A 15,589-nucleotide genomic window follows, 5' to 3' on the forward strand; every position below is an offset into this window, starting at 1 on the left:
TTGAATTCAGTTCTGTTTTTGTAATCAGTCCCTTTCATTGTTAGACATGGCATCTACCACATCTGCTGCTGAAACATTTATCATGTCTTGGTCACCTGCAGAGCCACCTATCCACGTTCTGTTATCTGGCCTCTCAACTCTATGTTTTGTAAAATTCAGTTAATCTAAAACTCTGTTACCCACACCCGTTCCCAGATCAAGTCCTGTTCATCTGTTTGTTATTCCTGTCTTTTGCTACGTTTGTTCCATGCCTCGCGGTCTTCCAATGAATAATTGTCATCCTCATGATTAATTCCTTAAATGACTCTGCAGCCATCTCTCCATAGCCTTATCCAGCTGTGCACCCTTTCCAGAACACACTCTTCTTCTGGTGTTGCACCTCCACTACACCATTCACGAGCATGACTTCAACTGTCTAAATTTCATAGTTTATTTATTAGTCGCAAGTAGGTTACATTAACACTGCAATGAAGTCACTGTGAAAATCCCCTAGTCGCCAAACTCCGACGCCTGTTCGGGTACACTGAGGGAGAATTTAGCACGGCCAATTCACCTGACCAGCACATCTTTCGGACTGTGGGAGGAAACCCACGCGGACACGGGTAGAACGTGCAGACTCCACATGGACAGTCACCCAAGCTGGGAAGCCTCTGTCTGCTCCTTAAAGGCTACATTTTTAACCAAACTTTTGATCATCCCTCCGAATAGCTTCTTCTTTGGCTTGCAATATATTTTGTCTCATTGCGTCTCTGAAAGTACTGTGGAACGTGTTCTTACAAATGTTTTTTTAGTCTTAATAAAACTTTAATAGGCAATTGTAGACTGCACAGGTATCTTAAGGCCACAGGGTTTATTACAGAACCTGTGTGCGCCACTAGTAGACTAACACAGCTGCAATTATAATTACATTTCACTGCATCTTAGCAGCGTGTGACACTTGGTGAATATATATAAAATGTGGAGTGTACAAAATTAGAAAATTTAGGCAGTGGATATCACTAGTTAATAGTCCATACTTGCAATTCTTCATTCAATTAGTTTTTTCAGTTTTTTCATAAGCTTCTCACTGATCCTATAGCCAGTGATCCTCTGGTAGAGTGGCAGTGGTGCCCCCACCCTCACCGATGGCCTACCCTCTATGGCCCTGCCCCCTTGGCATTGCCTGATGCCCAGTGGGCAAAGCCAAGATGTCCCTTGGGCATTGCCACTTTGCCCCTTGAGCAGTGCCAGAGAGACTGGCACTACCCAAGGGGCACCCTTCCCCTTACCCCTGACCTCCTGGGAGGGAGGGGCCTCCATGGCCTCTGTTCCCTCCAACGGGGTCATTAGTGGGGAGCTATTGTAAACCCCGTGGGAGGGAACCACTCCTGGTGGGGGGGAAGATGCTAGCGGACCCAGGGACTTCAGTCCGAGAGACGTGCGGAGGCCGTGGCACCCAGCGGAAGCCTGCTAAAGGGCCTCCACTGATGCATTAGCTATGAGGTGAGATTGAGTAAACTAGGGTTGTTCTCCCTGGAAAGACGGAGGTTGAGGAGCGACCTAATAGAAGTTTATAAAATTATGAAGGGCATAGATAGGGTGAACAGTTGGAAGCTTTTTCCCAGGTCAGAAATGACAAACACAAGGGGTCACAAGTTCAAGGTAAGGGGGACAAGGTTCAATACAGATATGCGGGGGATGTATTTTACACAGAGGGTGGTGGGGGCCTGGAATGCACTACCAAGCAAGGTGGTTGAGGCAGACACGCTAGGATCATTTAAGACTTATCTAGATAGCCACATGAACAGACTGGGAATAGAGGGATACAAACGGATGGTCTAGTTAGGAACACATGATCGGTGCAGGCTTGGAGGGCCGAAGGGCCTGTTCCTGTGCTGTATTGTTCTTTGTTCTTTGTCTCCCAGCACATTGTGCTGCTAGAGCTGGGAGAATCACCCCCAAAATCTTCTGCATTATCAGATTTTATGGAGGTGGTCCTACCATTAAATATCTCCTACAAAACAAATACTTGAATTATGATCAGTTTTAAGCTTTGTGTTTCAGTCACTTTTCGTCCTTATTGAAGTTCGAGATAGAAATGGTTGTGAACATGATTCGAAGATGTGGTGATGCCGGCGTTGGATTGGGGTGGGCACAGTAAGAAGTCTCACAACACCAGGTTAAAGTCCAAGAGGTTTATTTGGAATCAAATCAGGTGATGAAGGAACAACACTCCAAAAGCTTGTGTTTCCAAATAAACCTGTCGGACTTTAAGCTGGTGTTCTTCTGAATATGATTAGAAGAGGTATTGATGGTGGTCTGGTGTGAAATGGATCAAAAGTTGAAATGATAATTGAGACACTCCTGCTTGATAATCGAGTGTCCACTAATTTTAATTCACCCAATGCCATTGACCTCAGTAAGTTGTGCTATGAGCACTTGCTGTGTAATGGCAACGATTCAATAAAACAGAAATAAGCAGAAAGCAAAAACAAAAGGATGTTATAAGCCATAACAAAATATTTTGGAATAGACTTAATTATTTAAGATATATTGATAGAAAACTTTGTTCTTTTATGAAAACAAACATTTGAGGAAATGTCAATTGTGCACATTTATCTTGTTGTTTCTAATGCCTTTGATTGGTTCTTCCACAGGGCACTCAAATTTATGATGCCAAGAGGGGCTCCTTTGTTGATCTAGGAATTTTAGATGTGATGCAGATTTTTGGCAGAGCTGGACGACCACAGTTTGACAAATTTGGTGAAGGCACAATCATCACTGCTCATGATAAACTGAGTCATTACTTAACTCTACTGACGCAGCAGAACCCAATTGAAAGCCAGTTTCTGGATCGTTTGGCGGACAATCTAAATGCAGAGGTAAGAGCTCTGACGCTTGGTTAGTTCTTTGGTTATTCAGTAAAGTTCTTTTTTCAGATTTTCATTCATTAACACGTTCTTTGTTCCAATAAACTAGGTTTGAATTCATCTTTGTGAGGCGATTATAGAGTTATATGATCTATGGCGTCTGTCAGCTAACGTAACCTCCACTTTTTAAAAGTTATTTAACATTGCTCTGCACCTACCTTGCTTATTATAGCACAGCAGTTGTGCTTTTCTCACTGATAAATGGGTAGCTCACAGTTGCCTGTAGTTCGTCTAACTAATGGGGGTTATTGAAGTTCCTGAAATGAGAATGTATCATGCAATCCTTATCTCCTCATTTTCTAATCTATTGTTACTTAGTCCCATAAATTATAATTACACATAAACTCGTCAAGTATTTGATTTTAAGAACATAAGAAATAGGAGCAGGAGTAGGCCATCTAGCCCCTTGAGCCTGCCCCGCCATTCAATAAGATCATGGCTGATCTGAAGTGGATCAGTTCCACTTACCCGCCTGATCCCCATAACCCCTAATTCCCTTACCGATCAGGAATCCATCTATCCGTGATTTAAACATATTCAACGAGGTAGCTTCCACCACTTCAGTGGGCAGAGAATTCCAGAGATTCACCACCCTCTGAGAGAAGAAATTCCTCCTCAACTCTGTCCTAAACTGGCCCCCCTTTATTTTGAGGCTGTGCCCTCTAGTTCTAGTTTCCTTTCTAAGTGGAAAGAATCTCTCCACCTCTACCCTATCCAGCCCCTTCATTATCTTATAGGTCTCTATAAGATCCCCCCTCAGCCTTCTAAATTCCAACGAGTACAAACCCAATCTGCTCAGTCTCTCCTCATAATCAACACCCCTCATCTCTGGTATCAACCTGGTGAACCTTCTCTGCACTCCCTCCAAGGCCAATATATCCTTCCGCAAATAAGGGGACCAATACTGCACACAGTATTCCAGTTGCGGCCTCACCAATGCCCTGTACAGATGCAGCAAGACATCTCTGCTTTTATATTCTATCCCCCTTGCGATATAGGCCAACATCCCATTTGCCTTCTTGATCACCTGTTGCACCTGCAGACTGGGTTTTTGCATCTCATGCACAAGGACCCCCAGGTCCCTCTGCATAGCAGTATGTTGTAATTTCTTTCCATTTAGATAATAATCCGATTTGCTGTTATTTCTTCCAAAGTGAATAACCTCGCATTTGTCAACGTTATACTCCATCGGCCAGATCCTTGCCCACTCACTCAGCTTGTCCAAATCTCTCTGCAGACTTTCCGCGTCCTCCACACGATTCACTTTTCCACTTATCTTTGTGTCGTCTGCAAACTTTGTTACCCTACACTCAGTCCCCTCCTCCAGATCGTCTATATAAATGTTGTTGTCTATATAAATTTTGTTGTCAGATCAACGACAAAACTGCGACCATCATGTGTGTGTTGAAGTGCCAATTCTGTCCCAGGAACTTGTGGGAAGACATTCCAGAGAGAAAAATGTTTGCAAAATTCCATGCTATATGCTGATAATCTACAGAGGATCACTTCTCAAAAAGCTTTTGATGATTTTTAAGTAATTGCCAAGTCTATGGAAGTACATTTTGTTAGAACTTGTTTGTTTCATCTTTTAAAGATCTACTTGTACATAATTGTTGAGCTTCTGGAGTAGTGTTGGAGCTATACTCCTCCAGGAAAATGGAGAGTATTCCATTACACCCCTGACTTGTACAGTGCAGATGGTGGAAATGCTTTGGAAAGTCAGGATATGAGTTATTCACTACAGAATTCCCAACCTCCGACTTGCTCTTGTAGCCTGTCACAAACCCAGGTGATGTCATCTGGGATATATATAGTGGGGAGCACTTCAGCGGTCACGGGCATTCGGCCTCTGATATTCGGGTAAGCGTTCTCCAAGGCGGCCTTCGCGACACACGACAGCGCAGAGTCGCTGAGCAGAAACTGATAGCCAAGTTCCGCACACACAAGGACGGCCTCAACCGGGATATTGGGTTTATGTCACACTATTTGTAACTCCCACAGTTGCGTGGACCTGCAGAGTTTCACTGGCTGTCTTGTCTGGAGACAATACACATCTTTTTAGCCTGTCTTGATGCTCTCTCCACTCCCATTGTTTTGTTTCTTAAAGACTGGATTAGTTGTAAGTATTCGCATTCCAACCATTATTCATGTAAATTGAGTCTGTGTCTTTATAAGTTCTGTTTGTGAACAGAATTCCCACTCACCTGAAGAAAGGGCTCAGAGCCTCGAAAGCTTGTGTGGCTTTTGCTACCAAATAAACCTGTTGGACTTTAACCTGGTGTTGTTAAACTTCTTACTACATATATAGTATACACACACACACACACATATGTTATATATATATATATATATGTGGTGTGTGTGTATAGTTTTATTTACAGGAATGGTGTGAGGAGCCAAGTACAAGACCCAATGAGAAGAGTAACCAGCCCAGTCATAGTATAACACTTATTAAAGACTATTTATTACAATAAGGAAAAGACATATATACACGATCAGGACTCCAATGATTTTAGACAGTTATGTACAAGAAACTACTAAACACACCCACACAGTTTAGATAGAAATTACCCTAAAATACAATTACGTGATCTGAACTTTCAGGACTTACCTCCTTCCAAACAGCATCCAATTCAATGGGCCCAATTTTACCATTTTCATTCTAAGTGCTGAATCTGGGCACAATTCAGATCCGAATTGGAAAACTGCTTTCAGGCGCCCCCATACACACTTAGCCTGAAAAAAAAATTGCGGGTCTGAATTGCGCTGTGGGTGGGGCTTAGCGCGTCCAAAACGATCGGAGCTCTGAACTGCGCATGCGCAGTGAGGAAACAAATGTGAAAATCGCGCCACTGTCACTTCGCTCCCGGGCCGCAAAAAGTGGATAAAGCAGCCCGGGAGTGATGATCCCCACAGACATCACCCCCATCCCTATAACATAACTTTCCCCCTTATCCACCCACCCTCCCCCCGCTACCCAGACCGATCGCGACCTCTGCCCCCTTTCCCCCCACACCGATCACCCACAGAGTGGCAGTGGACCCCCCCGCCTCCCCCACCAGAGATCCATCTGACCCCCCTACCAGTATATTTCACATACTCACAGCCGAGCACTTTGACAACTAATTAAGTGCACGTGCACTATTATAGCTGTGGAATCCCTTCTCTCTGCTGCCCGTATTTGCAAAATCCACCGAGGTACATATCCAGGCCTTTATTGAAGTTGTATAATGAAACATATAGGTGCGTGTACAAATAACCGTTGCTTGATACAACAATCTTTGCAATTGTGTTTAGCAACAGCCAACTTGTAGTAAATTCTCAGAGCTGCGTTTCCAAGTTTAGAAGATAATTTAGGAAATGGTAATAAGATAGTTTCTACTACTTCTGAACTTGCTGGTGTAGGGGGAAAAAAACTCAACATTCATGGCAAGTGAAATACCCCGCACCCCCACCAGAGAATGATCTGACCCGCCTCCCATTTAAATGCAAATGCATTTAAATCGCCGTTGCGCCCGTTTCGTCGCGAATCGGATCGCGGCCATTTTCAGGCCTCGGTAAAGTGGGCATCTGCACGGACGCGGGCACAGATCGCATTAATGGCCTCACGCCCAACTTTTCCACGTTTTCGTGCCCAAAAAAAGGGCGTGACACAATGGTAAAATCGGGCCCAATATGTCCATAAATAAACACCAGTTTGTAGTTAGCACACACTGTATGATTGCGTAGTATTTCTGGGGAACGTCTCTTCTTGGTTCAGTGAAGATATGGTTTTAACTGGCACCACAAAGGTTTCTGCACTCGTGCATCTGGTCTGCTAGCTAGAACTGACTTAAGGGCTGAAAAGTGGAATCTGCCCCTCCAGCTGCCAGATGGAAACTGCCTTCCTGCTTCCATGAAAAGGTTGTCAGTTATACTATTGTTTCCCTTAGATGGTTCTTCCTGTGTATTGGCTGCCTGCCCTCTCAGTTTCTGTAGTTCTAAAAGATTAATATATGTATGCCTTCTCTGGATGGTGCAATGGTCTGCCCAAAGTACTTCCTATTAACAGAACGATATGTTCTTCTGGTCTGTTGACAACTGCTAATCTCATTATTGAGATTCATATTCTATGAAAAACCTTTTGAAATGCTGGTGGCTTTTAACCTGCTGGCACATTCATGACACGTTACCCCTCCCCCCTTTAAAAATGAAATATCTTAATTTGAAAGAGATTTCATTTCTCAACCTTTTTCTTATTTGTGCGATCTTATTAAACATTACAACATTCAAAAACATGCATTAATATTGAGGATACCCCATAAATTTACACACACTGTTCCCAAAAGTCTAATTTATATTTGAGATAATGTGGCTGCAATGATGTTTCCTCTCCCGATCACATGAAAGATTTTTAAGTTGAATGGTTGCAATTTCAAACTCCATCAGAATAATTTGGAGTTCCAGTTTTGGAATTTTTCCAGAAACCTTTTCCAGAAATATAGAAACTCTGTATTTTTTAAAATATTTATTCATGGGACATGGGCATTGCTGGCTGGCCAGCATTTATTGCCCTTCCCTAGTTGCCTGAGAGCAGTTAAGGGTCAGCCACATTGTTGTGGCTCTGGAGTCACATGTAGGCCAGACCGGGCAAGGACAGCAGATTTCCTTCCTAAAAGGACATTAGTGAACCAGATGGGTTTTTCCAACAATCGACCATGTTTTTTTCATCGTCATCAGTAGATTCTTAATTATAGATATTTTTTATTAAATTCAAATTCCACCATCTGCTGTGGTGGATTATTAGCAGAGAACATTAGCTGAGTTTCTGGATTAATAATTGAGCAATAACACCACCAGGCCATCACCCCAACCATATATACAATTGTCTCTGCTGGATTGTTAGCAACATAAATCTCAAAATAAAACTGCAGATGCTGGAATCTGAAACGAAAACAGAAAATGCTGGAAACTCTCAGCAGGTCTAACAGCATCTGTGGAGAGAGAATAGAGCCAACGTTTCGAGTCTAGGGCTTTGACGACGAAGGGTCCTCTAGGCTTGAAACGTTGGCTCTATTCTCTCCCCACGGATGCTGTCAGACCTGCTAAGATTTTCCAGCATTTTCTGTTTATATCTCAAAATGTTGTAGCACCAGCTGTTGCTGCCAATTTCCTTGAGAAATTTACCAGGTTCTCAAGGCCAAGTTCATCTTCCTGCAATAACACATCTCCTATGCCAATGTCACTAGCATCCACCGCGAGTTTAAACTGCTTGTCGTAGCTGGGTGCTGCAAAGACTGGGCTTGAGGTCAGCACGGTTTTTAAATGATTGAATACCATTTGGTAGTCCTCCATCCAAATGAAATGCTTGTTCTTCTTGAAGAGCTCTGTGAGTGGTGCTACTACACTGCTAAATTTGGAACAAGCTTGCAATAGAATCCGCTCATGCCGAGAAATCTTAGAATATCTTTTCAATTGGTGAGTTCCAGAAAACTCCAAATGACCAAATTTTAGGGGAGCCACTGTCACAATGTTCTCTCTGCTTTGTGACTAACAAAGCACAAACAAAGAACAAAGAAAATTATAGAAAAGAACAAGCCCTTTGGCCCTCCAAACCTGCACCGATCATGCTGCCCGACTTAACTAAAACCCTCTATCCTTCCGGGGACCATATCCCTCTATTCCCATCCTATTCATATATTTGTCAAAACGCCCCTTAAAGGTCACTACCGTATCTGCCTCCACTACTTCCCCCGGCAACGAGTTCCAGGCACCCACCATCCTCTGTGTAAAAAATCTGCCTCGTACATCTCCTTTAAACCTTGTCCCTCGCACCTTAAACCTATGCCCCCTAGTAATTGACTCTTCCACCCTGGGAAAAAGCTTCTGACTATCCTTGTTGTCCATGCCTCTCATAATCTTGTAGACTTCTACCAGGTCGCCCCTCAACCTCTGTCATTCCAGTGAGAACAAACCAAGTTTTTCCAACCTCTCCTCATAGGTAATGCCCTTCATACCAGGCAACATCCTGGTAAATCTTTTCTGTACCCTCTCCAAAGCCTCCACATCCTTTTGGTAGTGTGGCGACCAGAATTGAACGCTATATTCCAAGTGTGGCCTAACTAAAGTTCTATAAAGCTGCAATATGACTTGCCAATTTTTAAACTCAATACCTCGGCCGATGAAGGCAAGCATGCCGTATGCCTTGTTGACTACCTTCTCCACTTGCGTTGTCACTTTCAGTGACCTGTGTACCTGTACACCCAGATCCCTTTGCCTATCAATACTCTTAAGGGTTTTGCCATTTATTGTATATTTCCTATCTGTATTAGACCTTCCAAAATGAAGGTCTCAAGACCTCATGCTGGTCCTCCTGTACATAGTCACACTTGGGAATGTATTGAGTTTCTAGTACTGAGACCATAGCCTGATAGGGTTGTTTTAATCTTGAGTCACCCTGCTGTAATTCAATTAACCACTTTGAATTGAACCCATCAGTCTTACTCTCTACGTCTGTCTCATTCTCAGCTAGCCCGCTAAAGATGGTATCAGATAACCTGATCTCATTTGCCTCAATCAGGGTTTGCAACTCCTTCCTCTTTTCATAGAATCCCTACAGTGTCGAAGGAGTCCATTCGGCTCATCAAGTCTGCACCGACCACAATCCCACCCAGGCCCCAACCCCATATCCCCACATATTTACCCTGCTAATCCTCCTGACACTAGGGTCAATTTAGCATGACCAATCCACCTAACCCGCACATCTTTGCACCCGGAGGAAACCCACGGGGAGAACGTGTAAACTCCACACAGACGTTGACCCGAGGCCAGAATCGAACCCGAGTCCCTGGCACTGTGAGGCAGCTGTGTTTAGCCATTGTGCCACCGTGCTGCCCTATCTGATGAGCCTGTGATTGCATTACTGCACAATCTGGAAAAACCCCAGGATGATTTGCTGGAATTTCTCTGTGGCTGGATTTTCTGTTAGCTGCTCGACCACAGTATGCATTGTTACCATCTGTGATGCTGCCATATCATTCCCGAGAATGAATCGAATGCCTGCAATTGGTAGGGTTTCAACCATGCCTACCACTACTTATCCCCATTTTCAAGCTACTCTCTAAGCTTACTTTTATTGAAGCTATTTAAATTGTTTCTCCGTGAATGCTGTGAATTAACACCTTCACCTGCAAACCTGCAATATCCCCGCTGGTAACAAATGTCCCATAACATTAGAGATTGACTTGCACCAGTAAGTCATAATATTTTAATATCTATTCCCATTTCATCCTGCCCACATGGAAATACCATTTGACACGAAGGGGGGAATTTTCCCGTCCTGTCCGCCATGGGAATCATAGCAGGCGGGGGGGGGCAGACCATGCAAAGATCCGTTGACCTCGGGCGAGATTTTCTGGTTTTGGTGTGGCTGGAAAATCCCGCCCACAATCTTTGAATACATCTGCCACCTACTGGTCATTCTGTCCCTGTGCAAATGGTGCCCACATTTTTGACCCTTTTGTCCGCCCTTTCACTTGGTGTATCAATCCGACTGCTTCTCTGGTTCCCCAGTTTTTAGGTCGCCTTTGTCCTGTGTAAGATGGACAACCCCAGCTGGTTACCCTATGAGCCTTGACCTGTCATACTAATTTTTCAGTAAAATGAAAGTTAACTGAGTAACGGTTTTACCTGAAAGCGGTCTGCAGAATAAACCTGGCGACTTACGGACACAACAATGCCACATATGAGCAAACTCATCCATGGTACTTGGGGGTAATGTTAACAACCTCTGGTGGGTAACTCCCTTTCTCAACTGATTGTTCTTGAACTAAATTTTGAAAAAAATATTGTATCGAGTATATATACATATTTTCTGACTTTGATTTGATTTTACTGCCTTGGACGTGTTGCTGCCTTAAGAGCCTTGTATAAATGCAAATTGTTGTTGGGATATAATTAATGCCTTTATGGACTACAATTTTAAAACTTCCAACTTTCAGAACATGCTCCTTACCCTAAAAAGTGTACACTCACTTGTTGATGCTCAGGAATTGAAGTCTTGAACCCATCTTTTACATGTTTGCAGTAGATCGTGAGAGTGTATGAGCTGTTTAGGACCGGCTGTGCTGTATTGCAAAAGCAGGAGATTATGCAAAATCTATTTAATTATGTTAGCTGTATTGCATTTGTTTCTGAAAAAATATGATGTGTACTCCTTACAAAGGGTCACAGTACTTATGTGCACCGTATATGAACATTTTCCATCTGGTAATGGCCCCATCCATGCTTCACGCCTGCTTCAGTACATCATTATAGAGCACATCGCTGGAATTTTCCACTTCAGGTGTCCTGATATTTTGATTATGAAGAGACTTTCTATTAAGAGTCTATGTTTTGTTAGCTGCTGAGTTATTAGATGATTTTCCAAGCAGCGACCAGCCTGGCTGACAAATTTAACAAACGTTTAGTAAAATAACCTTTCCCCCTCTTGTCAACTGTTTGTGCATCAGCTTTATTTCTGCTTCTTTCTATGGCTTCCCCTTGTTTCCCCTCCATTTTCCTATCCTATGCTGGTGCAAGGAACTGGTGGATCAGTCTACATGTCGAGTGTCATCTCCCCTTTACTTCCACCACACTCAAAGGCCACTGGAACCTTATCTAGATTTTTCATGCTTCCCCTTCTGCATTACTATTCAGTTGTAAGCATTCAAACGTCCTTTGGGATTCAGATATATCTTGCATTTCTCAAATTTCTCTCTTGCTTTTATTTCTGTGACAATTCTGTCATTTAATCCACTGTGCAGCTTTACAAACTTTTTAATTTTCCTTTTCTGTCCCCGATCCTTTTTCCCTGGCTACGTTCCTTCTTACAAGCAATACATCTGTGACATCAGGTTTGGACGACGGTTCACTGATCTAAATCTTCAATTGACAAATTCCTTAACAAATTCTGCCTGACCAGCATTTTCTGCTTTCATTTTACAATTTATACCTATGTCTTTGTTCTCGAGGCAAGTATCCAACAATAACAACAACACCAGTAGTTCCTGTCCTTGAGAATTGCATTATGGGTGGCACGGTGGCACAGTGGTTAGCGCTGCTGCCTCACAACACCAGCGATCCGGACTCGATTCCTGGCTTGGATCACTGTCTGTGTGGAGTCTGCACATTCTCCCCATGTCTGCGTGGGATTCCTCCGGGTGCTGCGGTTTCCTCTCATGGTCTGAAAGACGGGCTGGTTAGGTGCATTGGCCATGTTAAATTCTCCCTCAGTGTACCCGAACTGGCGCCAGAGTGTGGTGCCTAGGGGACTTTCACAGCAACTTCATTGGAGTGTTAATGTAAACCTAATAAATAAACTTTAAATTTTCTATAAATTTAAACCAAGCTATTTTCCTTTGTGTGATTATCCCTGTCTCTAGGAGTATCCTAGTTTCTGAAGTAACACGCCTGGCACTTCATAATTCTTTCATTGGAAGGAGCAGCCTTTCAGGGTTACATTGAGGGGAACACCTTTCACTGTGTTGGTATCGACAGAGTTTCTATGTGTGTGTTTTAATATATATTTCTTCTTCAAAATTGAATCAAGAGATCTGCAGGCATGGGGAATTTTATTAATATCTTCAAAGGCAAGCAAGCTGGGTCACTGTTGGTGTACATAACCAGCTACCATTCAGCAGTTGGATGGGAAATTATGTTTGCCATGTAAAGTAAAAGTGAAGTAAAAAACTATTAGATATGGAGTGAATCTGGGCAATATCGGCTGATCAGAATAAATTGCAAGGGAACTGACCAAAAAAAGATTCCAACAAGGAGTTAAGGATTCTGGCAATGATGACCATACTTTTGCAAGCTGCTAAAACCAGTACTAATGTAGTATTAATACAATTATTAAATTAAATAAGCTAAAGAGTCCAGTATCCAGGATGCTGAATAACTTCATAGAATCATAGACACGGTGCAGAAGGAGGCCATTTGACCCATCGAGTCTGCACCGACTACAATCCCACGCAAGCCTATTCCCATAACCTTACTTATTTACCCTACTAACCCCCTGACACTAGGGTCAATTTAGCATGGCCAATCAACCTAACCCACACATCTTTGGACTGCGGGAGGAAACCGGAGCACCCAGAGGAAACACACGCAGACACGGGGAGAATGTGCAAACTCCACGCAGACGGTGACCCAAGCCGGGAATCGAACCTGGGTCCCTGGCACTGTGAGGCAGCAGTGCTAGCCACCGTGCCACCCAACTTCTTAGAGGAAATTACTCTTATTTATCCTCATCAAATTTCCTCTATTTAAACCATTTTTTAAAAAACAAATCATGTAACCTTGAATGTAAACACTGAAATCAGTGAACATTATGGCTATGTCCTGCTCACTTGTTGCAAATGTGAATTTATCTTGACCCTTTCACCTCAAGATTCCCCCAAACACTTCACGGCTGATGGATTTATTTTAAAATGTAGTCACTGTTGTTGGAACCTTTTGCTAGATTAAAAGCACTATATAATGTTGTTGTTATTTGGGTAAATGCTGCAATTGATTTGTGCATTATAACTTCCTACAAACTGTAAGTGAGTGAAAGACCGGCTAATCTGCTTTGTGATGGCTTTAATTGAAATGAGTATTGGCCAAGGTTCTGGTAGAACCTCTAACTCTCAAACTGTGTAATAGAATGTTCAAGCTCACATCGGTAAGCAGGTAGAGGGCTGGACTTTGACACCGAGGCAGTATAGCTTGAGTTAAGAAATTTTCCAACTCACCATAACTCCTTAAATGTGTAATTTTCATTCGGAGGTTGGGGTGGAGCAGGTGGGGCATAATGTCAGGGCCTGTCCACCCCAGAAGCAGAGCATAAACAGCCAGAGGACGGGTGAGTGCTGAGACGAGCTGGTTAGAAGGCCCACTTATTTTCTCTAGGTCCCAGTTATTTTACAATTTGTTAGGTCCTCTAACTCTCAGCTTTCACATACCCTCCATTTCAACTCAAGCCCTCCTCCTACCCCTATATTTTTTTTAAAATCCCACCAAGTAACAAATATATCTTCAGAGAACCCAAGTTGTGAAATATTCTGGATAATTAATTTATTTTACTGTATTAGTTTGATAGTTGTATCAATGTTACGCGTTATTTTCCACAACTTCTAACAAAATGCTTCTCTTCCTGAATGCCTAATCTTCCCTTCCGGAGACAGAAAGCAATTTTTGCCTGAATTTAGATGTCAGTGTCTTGCCAATTATTGAAACTGAATACAATAGCAGGCATTTAGTTTAATGCAACACTCTTATGAGAACAAATTATCTCCCTTAACTCAGAAAGTTTATTTATGCATCATGCCCCAATTAAGGGGCATGATGTATATTAATGACAGAACAGCAAACCCCAAATTCAGTTGTTGTTCTGAGATTAATCTGCAGGTCTTAACTGAGGATGTTTTGGAATATCTCTTTGTTAATTCATCTTATTTATTGCAGTACAAGATGCTGTTTGACTTAGTCTTTGGTTAACACACAAAACTGGAAAATATATCTTTTAAGAATTACAAGTTGCAACATTCATAGGCTACACATAACTGTGAAAAACCACAAGGTGGCACCAAAACTATATTGAAGTAAGGCAGTAGAATGTTGTTGCTTACTTTATGCCAAAGAATATTTAATGATCAGCACTTTGGGTTCCAATAGGTATCACACAGTAACAATTGCTCCATCAAATGCTCAACACAATTGATCAAATAACTTGCCAACACACGCATTTTAATTTTTGGCTCTCGAGTTACATTGTGTTTTCATTGCAAGGGAAAATACTTGTTTTTGATGTAATTCAACTCTTTCTAATGCTGTCGTGGGGTTCACAAAATCGTGTCACAAGAGGTGAAGGTGTTATGTATCCACATTATTTGATTTTAATTTGTTTAATTTGAGAATTCCAGTAACATTTTAATAAGTTAAAAAACTGTACAATATATTCAGACAGTCTTAAATTAATTTTGAAACGCTGCCTGTGGTATGTTACAATATTAGCTATATTGATACACTCAGACTTCACAACCCAGTGTTATATTTTCTGTACCAGTAAGATGCTAGAAACATTGTATTCCACAACGAAGCACTTAAGAGTGTGAAAAACAATCTGAAAATTCTATTTTATTAAATCGAGACCACTTTAATTATTCAATGATCACACAATATCCTGGTATCCTACTGATCTAAATTAGCGTACACTTACACTACAAGCTTATCTTCCCAATACATTTGCTATACATGTAGGGTTAAGGCACAGTATGTTTTCAAAGTTGGCTCTGACAGTGGAGAAGTATAAAAGTAGTTATAAAAGTAGTGAGTATGCACTATGTATTAATTCTACAGCTGTAGTGTAAACACTTCTTTGCTGTTGGAGAATTATATGCTATTTGCCCTGTTTTGAGCAACAAACCTCTAGTATTAAGTGACAAGGTCAAAGTTTTGAATTCAAGTCTGTGTCCGAAGGAGTGTACACATTTGTTTTTGTTGCTGTTATAAAACTTAAGTTGCCCCACTAAAATTGTTAAGAGCCTTGGGCTAATTAAGTATCTGTGTTGGGTTTGAGATGAACCAAACAAAGTAACAGCATTTTATGAGGTGGAAAATGGGGCATAAATTTGGTTTTAAATTACAGAGTAAAATCTTTAGAGTTGCATTTCTATGCCAAG

At 42.0% G+C, this 15,589-nt stretch overlaps 1 protein-coding gene across 1 annotated transcript in view; it reads left to right on the forward strand.

Annotated features, from left to right (window-relative positions):
- The window catches only part of ascc3 (activating signal cointegrator 1 complex subunit 3), a 562,510-nt gene that overhangs the window by 322,834 nt on the left and 224,087 nt on the right, over window positions 1-15,589 (forward strand). The window contains exon 16 of the mRNA XM_078212424.1: window positions 2,637-2,861. Within this exon, the coding sequence (XP_078068550.1) occupies window positions 2,637-2,861 (225 nt within the window). The remainder of the gene's footprint in view (window positions 1-2,636; window positions 2,862-15,589) is intronic.

Source organism: Mustelus asterias, chromosome 5 (genome assembly GCF_964213995.1).
Source record: "Mustelus asterias chromosome 5, sMusAst1.hap1.1, whole genome shotgun sequence".
NCBI classification, from domain to species: domain Eukaryota; kingdom Metazoa; phylum Chordata; class Chondrichthyes; order Carcharhiniformes; family Triakidae; genus Mustelus; species Mustelus asterias.